Source organism: Corvus cornix, chromosome 1 (genome assembly GCF_000738735.6).
Source record: "Corvus cornix cornix isolate S_Up_H32 chromosome 1, ASM73873v5, whole genome shotgun sequence".
NCBI lineage: Eukaryota > Metazoa > Chordata > Aves > Passeriformes > Corvidae > Corvus > Corvus cornix.
In genome coordinates this window covers 107,345,916-107,369,370 of record NC_046332.1, presented here as the reverse complement: position 1 = coordinate 107,369,370, position 23,455 = coordinate 107,345,916, and the positions used below count along the sequence as shown (strand labels likewise).

Genomic DNA, 23,455 nt, shown 5'->3' with positions numbered 1-23,455 from the left:
TCATTGTTACCACTCCAAAGATCAGTTTTTAACCATTAAAAAGTTAACCACTGTGATACGAAAAGCTGTAAAAGCATCAAACTCTGAGATTTTTCTTTTTCCTTACATACAAGAAGCATCTGAATTCTAAAGATGCAACTACTTGAAACTTTGGGAACAAGATATCCTTTAAGACTTCTTTTTCCACTCTAGGAAAGTTATTCTATGTTTATATTTGTTATGCTTCCATGACTGGCATGTTGTGATTCCAACAACAGTAGCAAGCTCACAAGAGCAGAAAAGACAAATGAAAACATAGTTTGAAGTATTACCAGGTGGCTGAGTCTGAACTACCAGAAAAGGGACTGGAAAAAAGGAGTAGAAAAGAATTTTCAATAGACTGGAAAGAAAACTGTATATAAGGGGAAGGAGGCAAAGTGGGAAGGAGTTAAGTACTGAAACCGAACTCAAAACCACTAATCAGCACTAAATTCTTCCTTTAGTACTTTTGTTGCCTGACACAGTTCACAGGACTACAAACCTCTTCTTTTACTTGAGTGAGATGAAAATCCTTTCAAAACCAAAAATTGTTTTCCCTGCCCTAATCCCCCACACTGTTTTTTGGGGGTTTTTTTTGAGGAGTGGGACAAGGAGGGGAGATGAGGATGAGTAGCTGGGGTAGCTTTCCTCCCAGTAGCAGTTGCCGTTTTGAACAGTTTAAATTCAAAACAGAAACAGTAGCCCATGAAGATACTACAAAGGACCATTTCACATACCTGGAAGGAATGGTATTTGTAAAATGATTAAATGCCCCTGCAAAAGCAGCGTTCAGTCAGATCCTTACCCCCTTGCACTGGGTTCCCAGTATGGTGCATACAGTCCTGAAAACGCTGGTACAAAGTAGCAGCCGTAAGAAGTTCCCACATCTGCAGCCAGTTTTTCTAATGCACACACAAAGCACTTACTTAGCTTTTCACAACTGTACCAACACTTAATTACAACACTTAATTATTATTTAAATAAGAAAAATATTCAGGATATCTTAGGTAGCTACAAATATAATCCAGACATGTATACAACTAGAAAATACAACCAATGCTGGCACTCTGTTCCTTGTTAACCAGTTTTCCTTTTTCAACAATATGAAAGGAAGAGATGGAGCATAGGGAGTTGTGGGAAATGTAAAATGCAAAATGAAAAATGAAAACTGAAACCCAATACTGTGTACTCAATATTCTGTCCTAGATTTTATGAGGTTTTCAAAGGTTATCTATCCTGTGGGTAAAGAATGCTACCTTCAAAGCAGTCCAAAAGGTCACACTTTACTTACATTTAAGTCAAGGCAAGCAAGTGAAACTGGATCAAGACCAAAGGGAGTTAGGACCTAAATTCCCATCAATTTCAAATGGATTTAGAGCTCCAAATTGTCAGCTTAAGTATATAATCACAAGGCCAGCTACAAGGAAATCTGAAGTTTCCTGATATGAGAATGGTAACTGGATGTATGAACTCCTCAATACTGAAATATTTGTAATTTTAAAAATTATATTAAGACATTTAGAATTACAGAAGAGATAATGCTAATGAACAGCTCTTTCCTAAAGCAAGAAAGAAGAGCATTTTCTTTCTGCTTCTGCAGATTTCTTCTGTTTGCATTGATAATTGATCATCGATCATCTTTAAAAAGTCTTTCTAAAAGGATACTTTCATACAGACTCCACTTCAAAAAAGAGTGGAGGCAGAAGGATGGACAAGTTCAGTGAAACAGAAAGAGATGATGAATCCCTACATGACTTTAACAACACTGGCAAGGTTAAAGGTCTTGAAACTTAGACCTTTCAAAGGTCTTGTCAAACTTGTGAAGAGGTACTATAGTGTCTCAACAACTGGCTAATTTATGTGACAGCAGTTTATATTCTTCTGTATGATCTTCAAAGCTTTCTTTCAAAAAAACAGCCTGATGCTCTAAGTTTTTGCTAAATCTTTGAAGTTTTACATAAAATTTTAATTCTAAATTTTCCCACCTTTGAATATGATATCAATTTATTAAAAATATGTAATGAATGTCTTTTTAATCCTAAATCTCATTAAATCAGTCACTTTCAAACTTTTGCCCTTGCATGCTTCTGACATTTTTTGTTTTCCAAATTTTGGTATGTTCCTAGTTTTTATGTTACAAACCAGCTTGTTTCAGTTAATCTGAATCAGGAAACATCAGCTACACATATGCTAAAGGATTACTGCATTATTAGCCAAAACAGATTACCCTCCTCCACATCTTCTTAAAGAGACAACTTTGCAAACTGAGATCCCTACTTCAATGGGTATGAAGCCTTCTACATAAATATTTGCACATGCAGGGCCTCAGGTTCTCACGTTTATGGCAAGAATATGTAGGTTTAGGAACAAATATAGGCTGGTTTCTGTAATACAGACTTAAATACTCTTGGCTCTGTAAACTTCAACACTGTATAAAACCAGGAGATACTCAGTAAGTATAGTATCCTCCTGAATATGTGCTTACCAAGGAAACTACTAAAAAGTACAGATTGCAACAGAGCAAAGCTGACAAAGCATTTCCAAGACTGAGTTGATAGGCTCTATGAAATACATGTATCAATCAGTGAGCTCATGGATGCAAAGTAAATTTTTGTTGTGTTTAAACACAGCAAAATATATGCACCTTCCAGCTTTTCTTTACTTAAATATTTTGAGTTTTCATTCACCAATAGAGACATTGTAACACTGGAAAATTTAAAAAACTGAACAACTCCATACTCACCAACTTCCTGTGAAGTCTTAGCAATACCCAGATTGTCCCTCAGCCAACGAACAACAGCACCAGCTATTGCAACAGATCCCTGAAAGAAACAAAGTCACTCCATTAGGAGACAACAACTGGTAGCTTTGCGCTGCTTTTTAAAAGACTGGGGAGGAGGGGTCGCTGTGGCCTCCAGCTGCAGGCTTACAGTCACAACTTGAAGCACTCCCAGGAATGCTCACAACCAAACCACAAAGTTTCTTGGCATCTGGAGACTGCCATGTAAAAAGGGCAGCCTGTTACACAGACTCCATGTAGAGAAGGTGTATATTGTATGCTTTTTTTTGTATGGGGGAAAGTTACAATGACATTTCCTAAGCAGTCTTCTTGTCTTTCTAATTTATGGCTTTTGAATATACAGTTATGAGGTTCAGTAGCCTCAGACTTCCTTTCCTGACACATTAATATTTTTATGCTTTGATTTAAAAAACAAGACTAATTATGTCTAATCTAAATACAAACATCCAGAAAGACAGAAAATTTAGGTGCTCATGCATTTGCCAGCAAATTTCTCTATTGCCTCAGCAAATGGCCCTGAAAGGCTTCATCACATCACAGATGAATGGCATCTAACCCCAAAGCCAAGTCCAGCAGACTAAGCTTCAAGTAAATCAGGAGCAGCATTATATTTTCATTCAAAGCCACTGCTAGAAGGGGCAGGGGTGTTTTCTATGCAGCTGGCTATTACAGTTACAAGATACCAGTTTGATTAAAGGAAAAGGCTGAATCCACATTTTTTGCCTCTCTGCAAAGTGTCTCAACCAGCAGATTGTACATGATTCTAGCATGGATACAGAACAAAGCACACTTAACAGCTTCTGTTGAAGCCATGTTTTCAGACAATATCATTAAAGACTTGGAGGTGAAGAAGCAGCAAAGTGCAGGTGTTTCAGCATGCAGGAATACAAATCACTCTCAAGACAGTTTCAGTTCTCGTTTTAAGAACACGGGTTAAAAATAAAACAAACCTCCCACACACCCACACACAACAAAAATCCCAGAGTTTGCTAGGTCATGTCAAATACAGGATTCACTTTCCTCAGGGAAGGAAAAGGAACTGAATGCAGCCTCCCACATCCTAATAAAGTACCATAAACCACAAACTGTTCTCACAATGAAAAAAATCCTGTGTTGTCTTTGTTTCACGTGGAAAACACAGTCTGTCTACAAAAGCTCAATATCAGCATTCAGCGTATGTGTTTTGAGAATAATTATTATATTACAATACTTAGCACAGTAAGCAGCACAGATGGAAGAATAATCATTTTGCTGTTCCCATCAAAGCTTTGGTGCCAAATAGGTGCTCAGCTGATCTGTGCTTCAGAAGCAGAGCTATAGAACAATGAGCCCTGAAGTTTAAAGATAAATACAATTTTCTATAGAATTTGGATGCCCTCAGACTTTCTCAGTTTGGAGAACTGAGAAACTGAATTCTGTAAGTAGGCACCTGAATCAGAGAGGTAAAAAAGCCAAACTGTTAGAGGATTTTTTCCCAGAAATTTGATTAAGATTTTTGAAAGTTAGAAGTAAAATCCATTAGAACAAAATAAAAAACATTTAGCTATGACTTTTTTAATGAGGTAATAACTGAAACACTAGTACTTCTCCCCCTTTTTTAAACCCAATTTAGTATTTAAAAAATCATGTATTTTAATTAATATTATTTATTAAAGATTTGAGAGACTGAGTAGCAGAAAAAATGTTTTAGCCATCTAGCTCTGAAAGTATAAATGATGCAATGAAGAAATAGTTTTTATTAGATTACATGATATAGATTGGAGACAGGGATAACCAAAACCACACAGAAGCCTTCAGGTACACAAGCATAATACAGAGCTATTTTCATTTCCACACAGCTGAAGATACCATAAAAATACCAGATAACAGAAGTAAACTAGATGTATCATTACAAAAAGGAAGAAACTACTGAACTTACCTCTAGTGCATAAAAAGCAGGTTTGTCTCTGCCCATTTTGTAAGCTATTGTGGTTATAAGACCATGCTCAGAAAACACAGACTAAATGGGGAAAGGGGAAAGAAAAGGTAAAGCATGAACAGAGGCTGAAAATATTGAAATAAAACCACTCAAATTATAATAAACAATGGACCAAACCTTCAAGCAAAATTTAAACAAAGTAATTTTCAGTCACTCTAAATAAACACCTAAGATAGAACACTCAGATTGCTGGTGCTAATTCTTGTTTCCACAAGCTGCTGCATGCAGATCTTTCCATCCTCCTTATAGAAAAGAGTTGAGGGTCCTTAAGGGAAGATGTAAAGGAAAAGGAAGTCACAGTTTTGCGCTATTTATTCAACTCCAACTACAAAGAAATAATGAGAGAAAATGAAGGGAAGAAATAAAAGAGCAAAGACAAGGAAAAAAGCACATGGTTAAATAACATAACACTTAATCCCGTCTGGGTGACGAGAAACATATAAAAGGGAAGAGCAAGAAACTTGTTAAGAAAAGTTCTGTTTGGAACCTTAAGGAGGTAGGAAATGGAGTCTTACAGAAATACCTTGAAAAAATTACTACTTTTATTCTTTCAGTTTTCAGTATGTGCTTTTCCCTATGTCTGGCAATATAATTGTTGTTAATAAGTCCAAGAATGGCTAACATACAGTTGTATTTCAGAACTTAAATAGAGATTGTGAAAAACAAAAAAGCAAACAAAAATGCAACTGACCTTCTGACCTGTATTGCACAGCAAGAAACAACCTGTTCCGTACCTAGCATGAAAGCAAAGCAAAGTTAAAACCACGATGTTTAAAGAATAACCTGTTACTGCAATCCATGAGTCCCCTGTGAGGAATCAACACACCACTTCCTGACCCTTGAAGGTTTTGCTACCATTAACTAATGATAAAACTATCCTCAAAAAGTTGATTTTAATGCAGCCTGAAGCTGAAAAATCTAGTCACATGTCTCTCTCTTTCTCTCTGGCTATTTTTTGTCTAACATTTGATCAAGGAGCAGATATGGCTGAAAACTAAGTGTAAATGCCTCTTTGGTGGCAGTGTTTACCTACTTCAATTTAAGCTGATTATGCGAGCGACTTTATAAAATAAATATTTCACAATATTAAAGGGGAAATTTTAAGAAACTTTGTTCCTGTCACAAAGAAGAGGGTTTTCTTTAAACATATTCCATTAAAAAACTTCTAAAAATGCCATGTTTCCCATTTGAAGACCAAATCATAAATGTGTGTGCATAGACACTCATACAAGAACACAGTTTAATATAAGGAGTACAAAACCGCTCCAACTTACTCTAAGAAATTATTGTAGAGAAAAATGTTCCTTACCTTTTTAAAACCCTCAAAATTAGTATCTTAAACCAGTACTGAGATAGCCTTCAGTTATATTTGGAAAAAGAAATAGTAAAGAAATAACAGAAACAAATTAAAAAAAGATAGACTAATATGTAATCATACCTGTGAAACTCCCATACTGTATATGTCCCTACATGCTTAGTTAAGCACCTGGTTGTAAATGGAGCAGTAAGTCATTTCAGCAGAGAGCTTTTCCTCCAATGATTGTTTGATTATACCAGTTGCCTGATTTAACTGATCAGCTATTTTAAACAAGGGACACTAGGAGGCTGAGAAACAGGAAAAAGCAAATTTAAAATTCTCCACTCTGAGCTAGACATAGAAGCAAAACTAAGCACTGCAACTGAAATGGACCTTTCCCATCTAGCAAATCTGTGTCATTCAAGTCTATGCAATCTAACTCACAGGCCTGTATTTGTTTAACCTTAGGTCGCAATTTAAATGACACTGCAGCTGTTTTAATCTGTGTTTTGAAGAATGTTAAAATGAAACGCCCCCTGTCACATAGAGATTTTCTTCACAGTGACTGTAACTAAATATACCTCAAAAGCCATGTAACCTTAATATCTTCATTACTTTATATAAGAGTCAAGACATGGTTTACTTTGCGGGTCAACACAGTCAAAAGGTAGATCTGCAATTACACGTTAACTAAGAAAGCATTTGGCAGTTGCTTGAAAGAGAACATAATACTTATTCAAAACAGAGCAGTATGTTTATCATACAACTTTCCTACTAACTTACGTGTTTTTTGCTTGTCCATCTCGAAAACACATTTGCCCAACAAGAGCAGCAGACTGGTCACCCAAGCACTGAAAGTGAAAGATTTTTTCATTTAGCAAATGTCCTCACATGAATTACATATTTGACTATAACTCTAATCTATGAGTAGCACACAGGTAATTGAAAGTGAGGAAAAACCTACAGAGAAAAGCTATGCTTTTTATTACTCTTCCCTCTGTAACAACTGCAAATGAAATGTGTTTTGATACTTACGGTGAACAATTTAAAGAAATAAAAACTAAAATTTACTACCTTTATACATGTTATTGGAAAAAGCTGAGAATTTGCCCTCCATTTCTGGATTATGTATATACTTCTTTTATATATATGAAGTAGAGCTTGCTTCCATTTTGTAATGTTACTCATTTACTTAGAGATGTAATATAAGTTTCCAGCAGCATTACACATATGCATTAAAGCTCTCATTTGTATTTCCAGAGCCAGACCTTAATAATAATGGATCAAGCCAATTAGTAATTCAAGAGTCTACTTCCTGTTTAACCTGAAGTAAAAAACCAAAATCTTAAATCATAGGAGGATTCACTCATTTTTAAAGCTTTTTCCTGTGAAGCTATGTTCATGCAGTCCCAGGTTGTCATGCCAGAATCTAAGTTGAAGTAGGACTTACCCCAGAAATTGGTACACCTGTCAAAGCTCCAGATTTCTGTTTTGCAAAAACAGAAGGCAAAACTCTGAGTTAGCTTTCCATGACTAGAATTGAAGGCAATGAAAAATAAGCTAAACTTCTAATGCTCAAAGGAAAACAAAGAAGGGTCATGTAAGCAACATGGTTCAATTCAGGTGTACACTTTGTTTCAGCTTAACGCAGCTCATGTCTCAACCACTAAGGAATGGAGAGCAGGCAATTTAACAAATATACTTTATGTGACCTCAAAAGTTCATAGCATAAATTTTCTTAAAATATTACTATACAGCAAATCCAGTTCAGTGTAATCTGAGCAGTTAAGTGCCAAGTGTAAAATGCAGAAGTGCAAAATGGCAAAGTGACTAAGAAAAAAACCATGACTGTGGTGACATCCTAAGCAAAGACAGACGCCTGATTTTGAGATACAGTGTTTTAAATCTCATATAGTTTCTTCCAAACACTACCAGAGTTACTCAGTTACATTACTGTTACAGAATCATAAAATCATTTAAATTGGATAAGACCTCTAAGATCATCAAGTCCAACTGTTAAGTCAGCACTGCCAAGTCCACCGCTAACCCATGTCCCTAAGCGCCACATCTATACATCTTTTAAGCACCTCCAGGGATGGTGACTCCACCACTTCTCTGGGCAGCCTGTTTCAATTCTTGACCAGCTGTGAAGGCTCTTTTTTTATCACTTGTTACCTGGGAGAAGAGACCAACCCCCACCTGGCCACAACCTTCTTTCAGGGAGTTGTAGAGAGTGGTAAGGTCCCCTCTGAGCCTCTTTTTCTCCAGGATGAACACCCCCATCTCCCTCAGCTGCTCCTCATCAAACTTGTGTTCCAGACCCTTCCCCAGCTCTGCTGCCCTTCTCTGGACTTGCTCCAGCTTCTCAATGCTTTTTTTGTAGTGAGGGGCCCAACACTCAGGTTCAAATCCTGAGCACAGGATTTGAGGTGTGGCCTCACCAGTGCCGAGCACAGGGTGGCAATCACTGCCCTGGTCCTGCTGCCACACTACTGCTGATCCAGGCCAGGTGCCATTGGCCTTCCTGGCCCTCTGGGCACAGCTGGCTCATGTTCAGCTGCTGTTGACCAGCACCCACAGGCCCTTTTCCTCCAGGCACCTTTCCAGCCACTCTTCCCCAGCCTGCAGCTCTGCCTGGGGTTGTTGTGACCCAACAGCAGAACCCAGCACTTGGCCTTGTTGAACCTCATACAATTGGTCTCAGCCCATTGCTCCAGCCTGTCCGTCTGCAGAGCCTTCCTGCCCTCCAGCAGATCAACATTTCTGCCCAACTCAGTGTCATGTGCAAACTTAGTGAGGGTATCCTGAAAATTTTATTTAATTATTTAACTATTTCCTGACAATTTCTACTTGTTTCTTTAAATTGTTTCTTTGTGCAATTGTGAAAATGCATTTTCAGTAAAGCCATGCAAGTGTATTTCCAATCTGAATTTCTTTTTCTTTAATGCTCATTTCAATTAACTGGATTTAAGATAACTGTGTTTATAAATGCACTAAAAAAATCTACATGAATTTCATGTTTCGGTACCACAGAATTAGTATTTTTAAACAGAATGGACAGGTTTTCTCATTTATAAGATGTTACAGCTAACATTTATTAGCCAGTAACTGTATTTTTAGCTCACTATAAAAAGAAATATTCAAGTGTGGAAATTAAGACACATACATTGAGATAACATTTTAGAAATAATTTGGCATGAACTCTAATTGTATTATCTCAGATTTGGAAACACACAGCAAATTTATTGGTCTAGGAAGTGCACTTTTACTAATCCTTAAACCAATGAAAATGCACAGCATCTGAGCAGAATGGGCAAGATATACGTGGTCAGCCTAATGGAAGCCTCTACTCACCCGGCTAGGACAGATTTTCTACAGCCAGCAAAAGGAAGAAAAAGAAAAAAAAATGGAAAGAAAGGGGAAGAGAAACAGAAGTTCACATTTAAAGTGATGAGCAATTCTGTTCTGGTGGTCAGGCAGTATCTTTTTCCATTTACCTTGCTCATTCAGCTTAATACAATTCACTCTTATCTGACCTTCACATAAATTAACATCAGCGATGACTTCTAGTGGCATTTCCATTAACACACTAGCAAAAATATTTACATTTCAGGGAATTTAGAGTTCTATTTAAAAAAAAAAAAGTCTTGTAACTTTTCTTCATTACAAAATGTGTGTATTTTTATCTAACAATAGCTCAAATTACCAGGAAAAAGAAGGCAAAAATCACAACATCCAGTTTATCCAATCTTGAAGATCATTAATTAGATGCAACTGTGTCAGAAGAGTTGGTGCTGCATTAAAGTAATCAAATACTCAACTTCCTATAATATTATATAACAGTAGGTAACAGCATATCAATCATAAATCAAACAATACTGGTCTAGAAAAAGCCATTAGTCCTAATCTATAGAATCTGTCAAATCCAAATGGATACAGTTATATTTTTACAAGACTAATTTCACACAAATACCGGAAAACATACCATCAGGCCATAAACCTCAGAGGAGCTTCGTACGTTTGGAAGTATTTCCATAGGAATATCAAAGAACCTGAGCACAACAAAAAATTATGCATATTATATGTTCAGTGCTAAACCAGAAAGCATTTTGCATTTATTTCCTTAAATAAGTTTAAGCTATAAAGAAAAAAAAAACTATAAAAGGAACTTTTTTCTAGGTTTTAATCTATAGCTATGTGTTTTTCCACTTGTTACAGTGGACACTGAATTTTGGAGTAAAACAGCATATATTTCAATTTTTGAGGAATATCCAACTCTTTTACACAGAAATTTCATTCTTCTTCGAACAATATCTTAATAATACACTTGTTAATAAATTCAAATTTAAAATACAGACACTATCATTCTAGCTGCCTTACAAATTTGATTAAGTAATAAAGAAACTATTAAATCACAATATTCTGAGTTGGAAGGGACCCACAAGGATCGCTGAGTCAAACTCTCAAGTGAATGGCCTGTACATGGATTGAACCCACAACCTGGGCATTATCAGTATCATGCCCTAACCAACTGAGCTAAATTGTTTCCATAAACCAGGCCTCCACCTACAGAAAGATTCTGCTACTTTTAGTTAATCCAGACCCTTGTAAATTGGACATCTGGAGAACAATGAATCTTAGTCATTAATTTCAACAGTAAATAGAACAGTACCTGCTGATCCGAGTTCAGATAAGCGATTCTTACTTTTAAATGAGTTAGAAACTATTTAAATAACAGTATTACTGAAAAACTGAGCTTACTTGCAGAGCTCAGGATCCCATTCCAAGGAATGAATGTTGAACAACATCGTTCTACTGGCATTGGTGACATCTGTACAGTGAATGCCTCCATTCTTTCCACCTGTCAAACTCTGAACAAAAAAATAACGGCATTTGTCAAGGAGAGATATAGGTTTACTTCAACAAACTACAAAAAAAATTTCAAAATCACAAAGTTTTCAGCTTGGGACTGGGAACTCTGGTATTTCTGCAACAACCAAGAGGCAGGCCGAATACACCTTTCTAAAGTCCAAGGTTTTTCTGAAAGTGTGAGCAAAATTTTACAGCAACCTTTAATGGTAAACTACACATAAGCATCTAGACAAAAATATACTGGTACAGAGACAGTAAAAGTTCATCTTTCAAGGAACTTTAATGGAATTTCTTTAGTGGCTTGTATTGGCATCATTGTGTCATCAGTGGGCATCGTGTACAACATGCACGGAGACTTGCATGATATGGAAATTGATTGTAAAAAGAGTGATAATAAACTCAAAAATACACACCCATATAAGCCATGAATCAATAGTCCCAAACATAGCTCTTCGATCCTCAACAGCTTTCCTAATCTCTTCCACATTATCCAAAAGCCACCGAAGTTTCACTGCACTAAAATAAGTGCTAAGTGGAAGACCAGTCTTAAACTGTAAAATTAAAAAAAAATCATTTAAACACCATGCAAGTATCTTTCCCCTAAATACTGTAGTTATATATAAAAATGGTGATAGTAAGGGGAAAAAAAAAGACACAAAACTCAGAGAAATTACACAAACTTGTTATTTAAATAAGTACTAAGCACACAACACACAAGTCTGAAAAAATCAAATGACCAGTGGAATAATGGACAAAGATCAAAGCTGATCTAAATGCAGTTCAAAGATCATTTATGTGGAAAAAGTTGTTTGCAGAAGGCCTGTCTTATCTAGGATATCTCTGTATCATTAAACAATAAGTAACAACAACAAAAATAAGCAGGACAACACAGGAAAGATGAAATTTGTATTCTACTAGAACCTGAAAATCTAGTTTATATACTAGTTTATATAAGTAAGTTTATATACTTTTTGACATCTGTTTCCTGCCTATAGGAAAACGTATAAAAAATACATAATACTTACACAATCAGTAAGAACAATACTAATCAAACAATTGCAACACCTTTTTGCAAGCAATTAGTTTCCAAATTGTTATATATTTGCTCACAAAAAAAGAATGAATTTGCTCTTTATGAATGATCTTCCTAGTTCTCAGATTGGATGCAATAATTTCAATATTAAGGCATGAGAATGCATAATACATTTCATACCAGTAAGTTATTTCCCAGTTTTTTTCTACTTGATCTCAATTTTTATGTGTAATGTTTCCTTAATATTGGCTAGATACCACAGGATTAGGTCTCACTATTACTGATTTAACTTCTCTAGTGAGAAATTAAAGGACTGTTAACCATTTATTTTAAGGAAATAAAAAATTTTCTAGTCTCAGATTGGTGTCTTAGGCCCATTTTTTATTATTTGACAAGCTAAGAAGAGACTAGAAACTACAGATGACTTTGTTTTGGGGGTTTTTTAACACATAAAACCAAAAAAATACAAATTGCAGCAGCTAGCATTTAAATGTTCTGGAATATCTCTTACCTTAGAAAAAGTTTTGTTTTTTCCTGGAATTCTTTTAAGAAGACGTTCAACTGTTGACTGGGTTCTCAGGTCAAGCCACACTAAAACATGAATAAAATTAACTGATCAAGTGATTTAATACACAAAAAAATGACATGTTCAGCTTGCTTCTATGAAACCACAGCTCTTGCCAGTAAATTCCTGTCTCTTTTTATCTTTTCACGTAGTTGAAAGAATATTGTATTGCCATTGTATTTTAAAGTTACTGTTGTAAAAATTAAAAATGGTTAGATAAATTCATTTGATTTAGAAGAACAAACAATTTGAGAAACAAACAGGATTTACCACAAACAGGACATATACTTTATCAGAATATAAGCAAGTGACTAATGCTACTTTGCAGCAGATGAGTGTGACTAAAGCACATAGCAGGTTGATTATTTACTATTTCTATGTAAAATCTCAGCTAAAAGACTACATTGGAGTTATCAAGGCATAGCTGGTTTTAAGACAAAGCTGTTAACTACATATATTTGACTACAGAAGAGTCCTGGTTTTACAGTCATACTATGCCAAACTACACCTGGCACTTGACATGACCTAAAAAACCAATTCTAGACAATTAGCATTTTTCAGCTGACAAGATCTGAAAAGCTAAGGTAAGTCAAAAATAAAACTGAGTATTAATAAGTATTCATTAAGTCATCAATAAGTATTCATTAAGCCTACTTCACATGATTTTCCTTTAAAGTTAAATCAACAGCATACTGAAAATTTCCAAGGAAGTCTTTGGGTGCAAGTCAGAGCATTTTGTGCCAGGACCCCCTCAGGAACATTGGGGTTTTTTTTTTTGAAAACCAATAAAGTGATTCATTAAGTAGTAATTTTTATGGAATATGCATTTTTAAACTGCACTGCTGTGTATACCAACACACATCTTACAGATACCAAAAAATCCAAGAAATTACTAGGCTAGGCCACAACCAGATCTGCACAGGAAAATACAAAAGCATTTTTTCCACAACATGTTCATATTATGATATTACATATTTAGAAAGTAGCATAGTTACCAATAGCATTATAAAGAGGTTCTCCAGTTGTCTTGTCCCAAACCACTGTTGTTTCTCTCTGATTGGTGACTCCAATGGCTTCAGGACAAAATAGAAAGTATCCTTTTCAGAAGGTTTGTTTTCCCCTTTTGGGGGGGGGTGAGGGAGGGAATGGAGAGGTGGAGAGGAGGGAGGAACAGGTAAGGAGAAGAGGAAAGTAAATGGGAAATAAAAAGCTTCCAACTTTTTCAAGGTATAATCTAGAAATATTACTTCTAAGAACTCATCTTTGCTGATTAACCTATATGCTATAAACCTCTCTCTTTTTCGGCCACAAACTGAGACAACAACAACACTGACAGGGAAAACAGCTTTCCTGAATTAAAATCCTAAATTAAATTTCAGAATTTCTTCATCACCTGTCTCTGCGATTTTACAAGCTTAGGCAAAGTCTACTTTGTCGATTCTGCATTGCTAATATACACAAGGAACTTATTTTCTTATTATTCCTCCCCCAAAAAATGCTTTCAAATACAATTTAACGTTTTGTTTGAGGCTGGCACATGCTGCCACCTTTCTATTTATTAACTTAAAAACTATGGTATCTGAATTGCTCAACCATGAGCATGTTAAAGCCCTCTACCCATAAGTACCTCTTATGTTACCGATGTTTATGTTCAGTTGCTTCATTTTCTCACAGGTCTTTTCCACACATTCATAGACAGAGTTTAATATTTCCTTTGGATCTTGTTCCACCCATCTTTAACAAACAGTAAACACCAGTTAATAAAAAATAACATTAAAAAAAGAATACTAGTCTGAAAAACAAGCTGAGCATTTTAACACAATTATAGCTACAAAACATGTTTTACATACCTACAAAAAGTAAAAAGAATTTCAAACCCTTTTTAAACTGTAAGCTGTATTTTCACAAAAAAAACCCCCAAAACCATCTGCAGAAAACAATGAATTTTGTTTTGTTTTATTCTATACAGAGGGCATTGGCAGCAAATGGTAGGTCAGTTAGGAACAAACAAACAAAACCTCAGAGAACAAACTAAGATATTTCTATGGACCAAGCTGAAAACTGTGGTTCAACTGTAGAAATTACCAGCTTTATCACCTCAAATGAGACGTTAAGTCTTATTTAAACTTTAGTTTTAAACTTCAAAGTTTAGATGTTATGTATGTAAATGAGTGATCAGAGCAAAACACTAAGTACTTTTAGCTTCTGTAACTCAGGGCACATTCTGGACACCAAGTGGGAGCTATTTTATGACATTTTTTCTGCCCAGTCTTTTATAGCAGATACTGTGCTACTAAAAATTATTAAGCAGCTTCAGTTTTGATGACTCAGATAAAAATATATAAGCTCGACCAAAATGTACACAAATGAAAAAAAAAAAATCATACCCTTCTCTAGGGAATTCTTGCTTTATTTCAACTTGATGGTGACTCAAGAGCTCTGCTGTTTTTGCATTAAAAACCTGCAAATAAATTACATAATGGAATTTTGTATGAACACAGAAGTTTAAACAACAATAATTAACATTTATTCTTTTGAACAAATGCAGTGCTGTGACAATGGACAGTAATTTTCTATCATCAACACCAATATCTATATAACCAGGATTCAGATATATGCATTTTTAAAACTAAGGTAGGCAAAGATTATTTTGGTAAACTTTGCTGTCAATCTGTCAATTTAAACTGCTTTTTTTTTTTTTTCCTTGGTGGGTTGGAAAAGAACCAATTTTTTTCTTGTGGTGGTTATAGAAGTTAAATTCCTGATTCATTTTAGAATAGCTCTCAGTAAAATACCCACTGTTGTTGAAAATAACACCTCTTTAGCTCCTGTTGTGCCACTCTCTTGCTGGAGCTATCTGTGTGTTTTCTTGGGTTAGCTCACTTTTAGGAAGAGTGAAAATCTGTGACAAATTATAGAAGGGACTAAACTGAAGAACAAGAAAGTACCTAGGCAAAACCCATTTTGTTTAAAAAAAACCTACAAGTACAGAGCTCATGAACAATCTGACAAGAAAAGAATGCCACTGCAGCAACACAACACATTAAAAAGAGAAGAACATGTAGAAAAGTAACTTAAATTTGGATATACTCCAATAAAAACCTAGCAGAGTAGAGAATCACGAGGACTCTATCAATGGGTATTCTTAAGGAATCACAAGTTAAGAGGTTCTGCCTTGCAGTAGAAGCTCATCGAGAATGCACAACAACCCTCATTAAGCACCAGCAGCCTGTTCCCAAAAGGAAGCTCTGCTGAGGCCAAGCTCAGGGACACCCAGTGAAACATTCAACTGAAGTGCACACTGAGTAAGCCAGAGTGCCTGGCTGGGGTGGTGGCATTCCTGTGGGAACGGCTTTCTCCCCAGGACCACGCAGAATCTTTTGTGGGAAGAACATTCTGGGACCTAGAAAGTAAAATCTAACAGCAGGTTCAGGTGAACTGCAGAACATGTCAGTGGCACACCATCCTACCTTTTTATGGCAAGCAGAGGTAAGCCAGATTTAGAAACCACTCTCATGCTAAAGAAACAAAATTCAGTTATAGCCATCCACCCTACAGGATACAACTGAATGTTTTCTATACTTCCTTGTTAATGCTCTCTTCTTAGGAATTTCTCTTAAAGCTTTTAATCCACAAACTCTTGGTATCGTTTAGACAGTACACTTTACTCTGAAACTATTAGAACAATTCTGACAAAAAGGAGATGAAGTTCTGATTCTCCAGTTTCTTTGGAACCTTAAAGTGTATCTTTAGAGTGAAACTTTGAAGTTTAGAAACATTCTACTTATATATTAGAATTGCAGAATAATTCAGGCTGAGAGGGACCTTGAGACATCTCTAGTACAACCTCCTGCTCAAAGCAGGACCAGCAATGACATTAGATCATGTTGCTCAAGAACTTTTCTAGGCAGGTCTTGAAAACCTCCAAGGATGAAAACAGCACAAACGCTGGAAAACACTGAAAGCTCCACTGCCCAGAAAAGAAGCCTTAAAAAGGTACATGATCATTCTTTTCTGCTATCAGTTGGAAAAGTTGCATAGAAAGAGCACCACTGAATTCTTTTTACTATATTTACTTATCTGTGTTTCATCCACCAGCTCAGGCTTGACATGAATCTATCCTAATAAAAGAGAAAGCTCTGTCAGTACTACACATTTGGAAGGAACTTGCATAATGGGATATAGGTCTTAAAATGCTACACAACACAGTTAATAGGAGAGGCTGTTTTGCATGTATGCAGCAAGATTTTTTTACCTGAAATTGCCTTTCTGCCAAAAGCATATTCACATTTACTAGGTTTTTAGAATAAAGACAGAAAGACAGAAGATTTTTTATTTAACATGTATGTATATTTCTGACATACTAACAATGTTAATTATCATGTGGTAATCATTCATCATTAATCATTCAGTATTTCTTGAAACAGAAGACAATGCAAAGGATTCCTACTGGAAGCAGGAAGTCAGATTCAATTAGACAAAGTCATCAAGTGAAGGTGGATTGTGTGACTTGCAGACACAGCAATAAACTGTGACAGCAATACATTTTAAACAGAAGCAATAACACAATAAATGCACAGATATTTTCATGTCCATGGAGTAGAACTAGGCAAACACACTTTGCTAATGCATCACAAACAAACCTGCAAGCTTCTGACATTCTCAACAAAAGCAGTAGACAGTCCCTGTTATTCAGGGCAAGGGATTAAAAACTATCACTGGAAGCAATCCCTGTTTGAGGCCAGGTTGGATGGGGCCCTGTGCACCCTGGTCTAGTAGAAGCTGTCCCTGCCCATGGTGGGGGGTGAAACTAGGGAATCTTTAAGGTCCCTTCTGACCCAAATTATTCTATGACTGTGATTCTACACTCACTCATAAAGAGAATTCTGATATGTGAAAAGATGCCAAATATGAAAGAGTCACTAAATTTAAACCTACAAAATGATAAATAATGTAGGGAATAAATAGAACAAATGGGACCTCAAAGCCTTCCTTTCCCACTCCTTCCAAAAAACCACTACTGTTGTAAAAAAAAATTCCCTATACAGTCCCTGTTTGACAGTGGAGAGATAGAAAAATAAGTGAGAGAAAGTCTGAATAATTCAGATAAGGTCAATACATGCCTGTTGAAACAGGTTTGAAGTGTATTTTTTGTAATTTGTTGCGATTAGAGGCTTTCAATCCTCCATTAAGAACTGATTCCAGTTTATGCTACTGATCTCTCAGTTGTTGTGTGTGGCAGGGGGAAAGCCAAAGTCAGTTTTGCCCTAATTTTATCAGCAGTAGTCATGAAGAATTGTCTAGGCTATTTGGACATGTACAGTTGTCTTGAACAGAGATGAAAGTGAAAGCCACCAGATACGTACTGAATTCTCTAGTGAGAGATTAAAGAAAAGGAATAAATAACACCCTTCCTCTACTCCCAACAAAGAATTAGAGCTTGAGCCTTGAGTCTCAGGACTGTAGAGAAGGAAGACCTACATAGGTGTGCTACATGTGAACAAGCAGAGAGGCACAAGGGCTGATCACTTAATTCAAGCTTTTTATAGGGTCTTTAATAGAATACATCACACCACATGAAGGGGTGTAGTTACATATTGTTACATATTATTGTGTATTACATTCATGTTTTGTTATTTTAATGGAAAAGAATTCGTATCAATCAGTTGTAGCAATTTTCAAGGAATGGCCATTAATATGAGGTTCATGGAAGCGATGCAAGAAGCTGCACAGCTGAAAAGACAATAATGAAAACAGATTTTAGAAGTAACTCTTCATATGTCTCAAGGTTTGTCATGTAACTCTGCAGAAAAGCTATTTCTGTTATTCTATGGTGTATCTTCATGAGTTTCTGTCAAGCTGGAACAGCCACGGCTCTGCAGCCAAACAAGCTCAGAGCTGGAGTTCTGAAATTTCATTGAAATCAACCCAGCTGGAAAAAGGATAACAAAAAAAAAGAAAAACAATAATTCCCTCTTTAGTACTTAACTACGAGTAGCAGGCAGTCAGAATTTATGAATAAGTACAGTTTAACAAGTCTCCTAGAAATTATCTTTCTTGGAAGGCTCATGATGAACAGATCTCCCTCCATCATCTAGAAGGTGCTTACAATTATGGGCTTTACAGTAAAACTACACTGTATTTTAAGTGATAAGAGTGAGGGGAAAAACTGTATTTACAATATTTTTAACCCTTCTTGCTAGTTATACAATCAAGTTTTTTTCTTTCCCAAAAGGTCATGTTACTTCAGTAGAGGGGTAAAATGGTTTCCCCTCTGAAGAGAAAGCTCAGTGGGTATGAATGTCTTCCTTACCTAAAAATCAGTTTTTGTTTATTGAAAAGAATGCTTGCAGTGTGATATAGCTTTATTTGAATGTTTCTTCTAGAGAAAAGTAAACGAAGAAAGAAATATTTCACAGAGGTGGAAAAAAATGTTCTGTGGCTGACTGACAAAACTAGAACGTGAAGTACTGTATAGGTACTTCACTGTGTATTTCAATTCTTGCTATTCCTGGATAAAATGACAGAAAGACTATCCAGAAAATATCTTTCAAGAAATCAAACAATGGTTCAGCTGGCCATTAGCTTCTGATCCTAAGACTTTTCACAAAAGAAGCTATAGGGTATTTTTTTATGATTCTTGAATAATATGAAATGGAACATGAGAGATGAAAGTATTAGGTGAAAATATTCAATGAAACATCTTGGCCAGAATTCAGTCATCTGGGTACACTTGTTTAGCCTACCCAATTTATTTTCCTGCTATAAGAAAATGAGCCTTAAACAATTGCACTGGTACTCGAAGCACTGTGCTCTCCCTGGTAACTCTGAATCTGGTTCCCGGTTCAACCCAACTTAACAGAAAAGTTGCAATCTCAAAAATAATTACAGCTTATTTTACAAAAGTAGCTAATAAAAGTAAAGATCCAAAATAGGGTTTGTGGAGGGTAAAGCTACAGCATAAACTACCACTGGATGTGTGCTGTGTGAGAGGCAAGGCTAAATAAGGAGTGACAGTAACAGAAATGCACCTGAGTTCTGGTGCTTCTTTAGCCTCTGTGTTCATAGAGAGGAAGCAGGAGACTCAAAACTTGTGTCTGCGCACAGGATAATTTCTCTGAATCTCAGGAGTTCGCCTAGCCTAAATCGCTGCTCAGGTAAGCCTAAATTTAAGACCAAGCTGTTCAGGGTCTTTTCTAGTCAGGAACTAAGCATCTGCAAGGATGGAAGTTCGGAAGTTCCACACATTTTCTCGGCCCCTGATCCAATGTCCTCATAGTGAAACATTGTTTTGTTACATCTATTTGAAATTTCACTTGCTGCAACTTGTGTTCACTGCCCACTGTCTTTTTCTGTGCCCATCTGAGAAAAGGCTCTGTGTTCTCCACAAACTGTGGTTAGATAGCTGAGGACACCCCTTAGCCTTTCTTGGGAAGCAAGAACCCCCGATCTCCTAAACCCTCCTTCCACAGCTTTGTGCTGCAGTGCAGGGATCTTTCAGGCACCCCTTGCCTGGGTGAAATCCAGTTCTTCAAACTCTCTCATCTTCTGCGGGGTCCAAAAGCAGACACAGTGTTCCAGATGCCACCTCCTAAGTGCTACACAGATGGTAAGAATTACTTTTTGAACTTTTCTTATGTGCACCACCACAAGGATGTCTTGCTCACATATATCTGACTTGCTGTCCAGCAGGAGCGTGTCTTTTTTCACTAAGCATCTTCTCAGCATTCTGTCCCAAGTGCTAAACTTTGTTTAACTTTATTAATATTCTGGAAGCCCCCTTCTCCAACTGGAATTTCAGTCAACTGGTCACTCCCATCTGAGAGAACATTCCAACCCATCCCCATGGCTGTAGATGAAAGTACTATGGGGTATCAGCCCTTGCTACTGACTGCTAAGGAACACCATTGGTAAATCTGCCACCTGTAATAGTAAATTTACACTCTGAACTGCTGACACTACTCTTTGGCTCCATTGGACCAGACAGTTTTTCACCCAGAACTCTTTAACCCAGTCAAAAATCATATGTCTTCCGCTTAAAAAATTAGGTAACAGTTGCACTGAACTACTGAATACACAAGTGCAAAGTAAGCAGCAAGTTGATTTTGACTTGTGACTTGGTGAAGACAAAAACTTTTGGAAACATTACATTTAAATTAACAAAAAGTAGATCAGTGAGAAGTGTAACCAAAACAACTAAAAGCAAAAGACCAAGAGGTAATAAGAAAGCCAAGGAAACAATTTGGGCACAAACAACAATACATTACATTCTGGCTTAAAATATTTCAAGGCAAAATCTCTTCTAACTGCAGCGATCCCCTTCCAGCACAGAATTCTCCAGATACATGTGTTGTTATCTGAATGACTGATGTGAGCTGTAGCAGATCTCTGCACATTTTACCCTCTTCTTCCCCTCTCCCCCATGTTCTGATTTAATTCAGTGATCATGTATCTTATTTCCTCAAACCCGTGTAACTGTATTATCATAATGACATGATCACACTGCCAAGTTTAATACAATGCCATATTTTGACATGAATTGAGAGAAACTGAGATGAATACAAGAAGAGACTTGAAGAGTGACAGACCCAATACACTTCTTGGAAAAATTAGGAATCATCTGAATCCTCATGTAGACAGGCAAAATCTCCCTGACTGCATAAATGCCATTGATGGATGTGTCTAGTGTAAGAAATTCCTTCTAAGAGGAACTTGTAAAAATATTTGTATAAAGAGCTTAAGTTTTACTTCTACTACTGTTATCCTTTTGGGATAAGAAAAAAGTTAACTTGGCTTATATGTGAAAGCAGATAGAATTTATCTTCAGGTGTTACAGGGATCTTCTTCAAGTTTGTTCCCAAAAAGGACTCCTGACTGGCATCCAAGACAGCCCACTGGTGTCATTTGTCAGTTTGGAGTTTCTCTCCACCCCCAGATCTGTGTTTTGTCATTTGACAATCGCATGAAGGTCATGATATTGAGTAATAATGGTAACATAGGTCAAGAAGATATTCTAGTCTCCTGCTTCATGAAGGAATGTTCCATGTGAGGGAAGCATTAAAAAAAAAAGCAAGGACAAACCAAAACATTCACCTTCCCAATTAACACTTTGCTCATTTGACAACATTTTTATCTAGATCTCTCCTTCCATGGAGGAAATTGTCACTGAGATTTAATTAAGTCAATCTACCATGACCTAACTGACTAGGGGACAGTATATTTGTAGACATTTGCAAGCAAAAGTATCTATAGTAATTTTCATACATAACAACATTAGTTACAGTCTATTGCATAATATAGAAATAACTAGATCCTTCAACTAAAGGGTCATATATAGATGATTAATATATTAATCCTCCCATCCTTATATCTTCCTCTAGTGTTTAAACAAATCAGTGTTTCACAAGGTGTGCAGGTTCAGCCACCTGAACACCGACAGTGCACAGGATGCACTGGCATTAGGGCTGGAACCGCAGCAGTCACTCCAGCAGGCCCCGGGTAGGTTTTAGCGGGGAACACAGCGGAGTCATCGCATTGTTTGAACACCAGCTAATCGCAGTCACCGAACTCGCACGGATCTATTTCCCCAGTGCCCGAGGACCTTGTCCACTTGATTCCACTCGGGGCGAGACACCCGACAGATTGAAAACCCGGCAGATGGCAAACGCAGCCTGCTCGAAACAGCGGGACCTCGCAGTCCCCTGGAGCAGCAGCAAGAGCCGCCGGTGCCCCAGACCGCTCCCTGCGGGACGGGCGCTGCTCCCCGCGCCGCGGCGGGAACGCGGCGGAGGGACAGCGGCGGATCCGGCACCCCCGGCCCGAGCAGCGCCGCTTCTCCGGGAGACAGGAGGCAGCAGCCGGGACCGCGCAGGCCCGGCCCTGCGGGCCCGTTCCCCTGCCCTTCCCCAAGGGCACGGCAGAGGCCCCCGCCGGGATGTAGGGGAATAAAGGCGCGGAAGCCGCGGCTCCACTCAGGCCGCGGGGGCGCCGCCTGCCCCCGGTGCCGCCCCGATCGCCGCGCTGTGCTCACCAGGAAGCGGGTGGAGCTGGTGCCCTGATCGATGGCTCCCACCAGCGGCCCCAGCGCCGTGCGCTCGGACGCGGGCCATGGGACCCCTCAGCGCCCGCTCCGCTCCCCGTAACGGCCGCGCCGGCACCGCGCGGGCAGCTCGCGGCCGGCGGCGCGTGGCGGCCGGGGTGAAGCCGGCGGGGGCGGGGCGGGGGCGCTGGCTCGCGCATTGTCAGCCCGCGGCCAATCGGCGCCCGGGGCGCGGCGGGGGCGGAGCGGGGGCGGGGCCGGGCTCGCGGGAGGGGACGCAGGGGGTGTGTCACGTGACGCGCGGCGCGCGGCACGGCCCCCTGCCCCGCCCCGCCCCAGCGGCCCGGCGGAGGGAGGGGGAGGCGGGAAAACTGAGGGGGCTCCTGAGGACAGCTCCGGCCGCTCCCGGGAGAGCAGCGGGACCAGGTCCCGGGAATGCTTTTCGGGTAGCTTGTGCTGCCTTGAGGAGGTGTTCTACGGAGCGAAACGTGTCTCGCTCGTTATCGGGGAGAGTGGAAAGAAACCCCACGGAGGCGGTACCCCGCTGGGGAGGTGCCAAGCCGGCGTATCCGCTGGAAATCTTACTAGAGCGAATACTGCCGAGGAGCCGTGCAAGGCTGAGCGACCATGGATGACCGAGATATACATATTTATGATACAGCCCCAAAGCGGCTTCTTCTATATTTTAAAGCTTTATCCTGCGTCATGCAGATATTCATTGGCTTTAAAAAAATGGAATCTCGGTCTTCCTTCCTTACTGCGTGTTGGTAACTCGTGGTTCAAGAAAAACCGCTGGTGTTGTAAGAGCCGGGATGGAATTGCAAAAGCCGACAACGCTGACTGAACGGCCTGA

The 23,455-nt window shown here is 38.3% G+C and overlaps 1 protein-coding gene across 3 annotated transcripts in view; it reads right to left on the bottom strand.

The window, feature by feature from the left end:
- The window catches only part of GK (glycerol kinase), a 35,027-nt gene extending 12,282 nt beyond the window's left edge, over positions 1 to 22,745 (bottom strand). Inside the window, exons 1-16 of one of the 3 annotated variants that reach the window (XM_039551870.1) lie at positions 22,594 to 22,745; positions 16,640 to 16,684; positions 14,951 to 15,024; positions 14,191 to 14,297; positions 13,559 to 13,636; positions 12,510 to 12,589; positions 11,379 to 11,516; positions 10,855 to 10,964; positions 10,079 to 10,145; positions 9,448 to 9,465; positions 7,544 to 7,579; positions 6,877 to 6,944; positions 5,488 to 5,530; positions 4,737 to 4,817; positions 2,762 to 2,840; positions 824 to 920 (exon numbers count right to left, since the gene is read on the bottom strand). In XM_039551870.1, coding sequence (XP_039407804.1) covers positions 824 to 920; positions 2,762 to 2,840; positions 4,737 to 4,817; positions 5,488 to 5,530; positions 6,877 to 6,944; positions 7,544 to 7,579; positions 9,448 to 9,465; positions 10,079 to 10,145; positions 10,855 to 10,964; positions 11,379 to 11,516; positions 12,510 to 12,589; positions 13,559 to 13,636; positions 14,191 to 14,227 — 932 coding nt within the window. In that variant the 5' untranslated portion in view covers positions 14,228 to 14,297; positions 14,951 to 15,024; positions 16,640 to 16,684; positions 22,594 to 22,745. The remainder of the gene's footprint in view (positions 1 to 823; positions 921 to 2,761; positions 2,841 to 4,736; positions 4,818 to 5,487; positions 5,531 to 6,876; positions 6,945 to 7,543; positions 7,580 to 9,447; positions 9,466 to 10,078; positions 10,146 to 10,854; positions 10,965 to 11,378; positions 11,517 to 12,509; positions 12,590 to 13,558; positions 13,637 to 14,190; positions 14,298 to 14,950; positions 15,025 to 16,639; positions 16,685 to 22,593) is intronic. The other 2 variants (XM_039551882.1, XM_039551878.1) reach the window with 2 other exon arrangements.
- Positions 22,746 to 23,455: the final 710 nt, after the last annotated feature.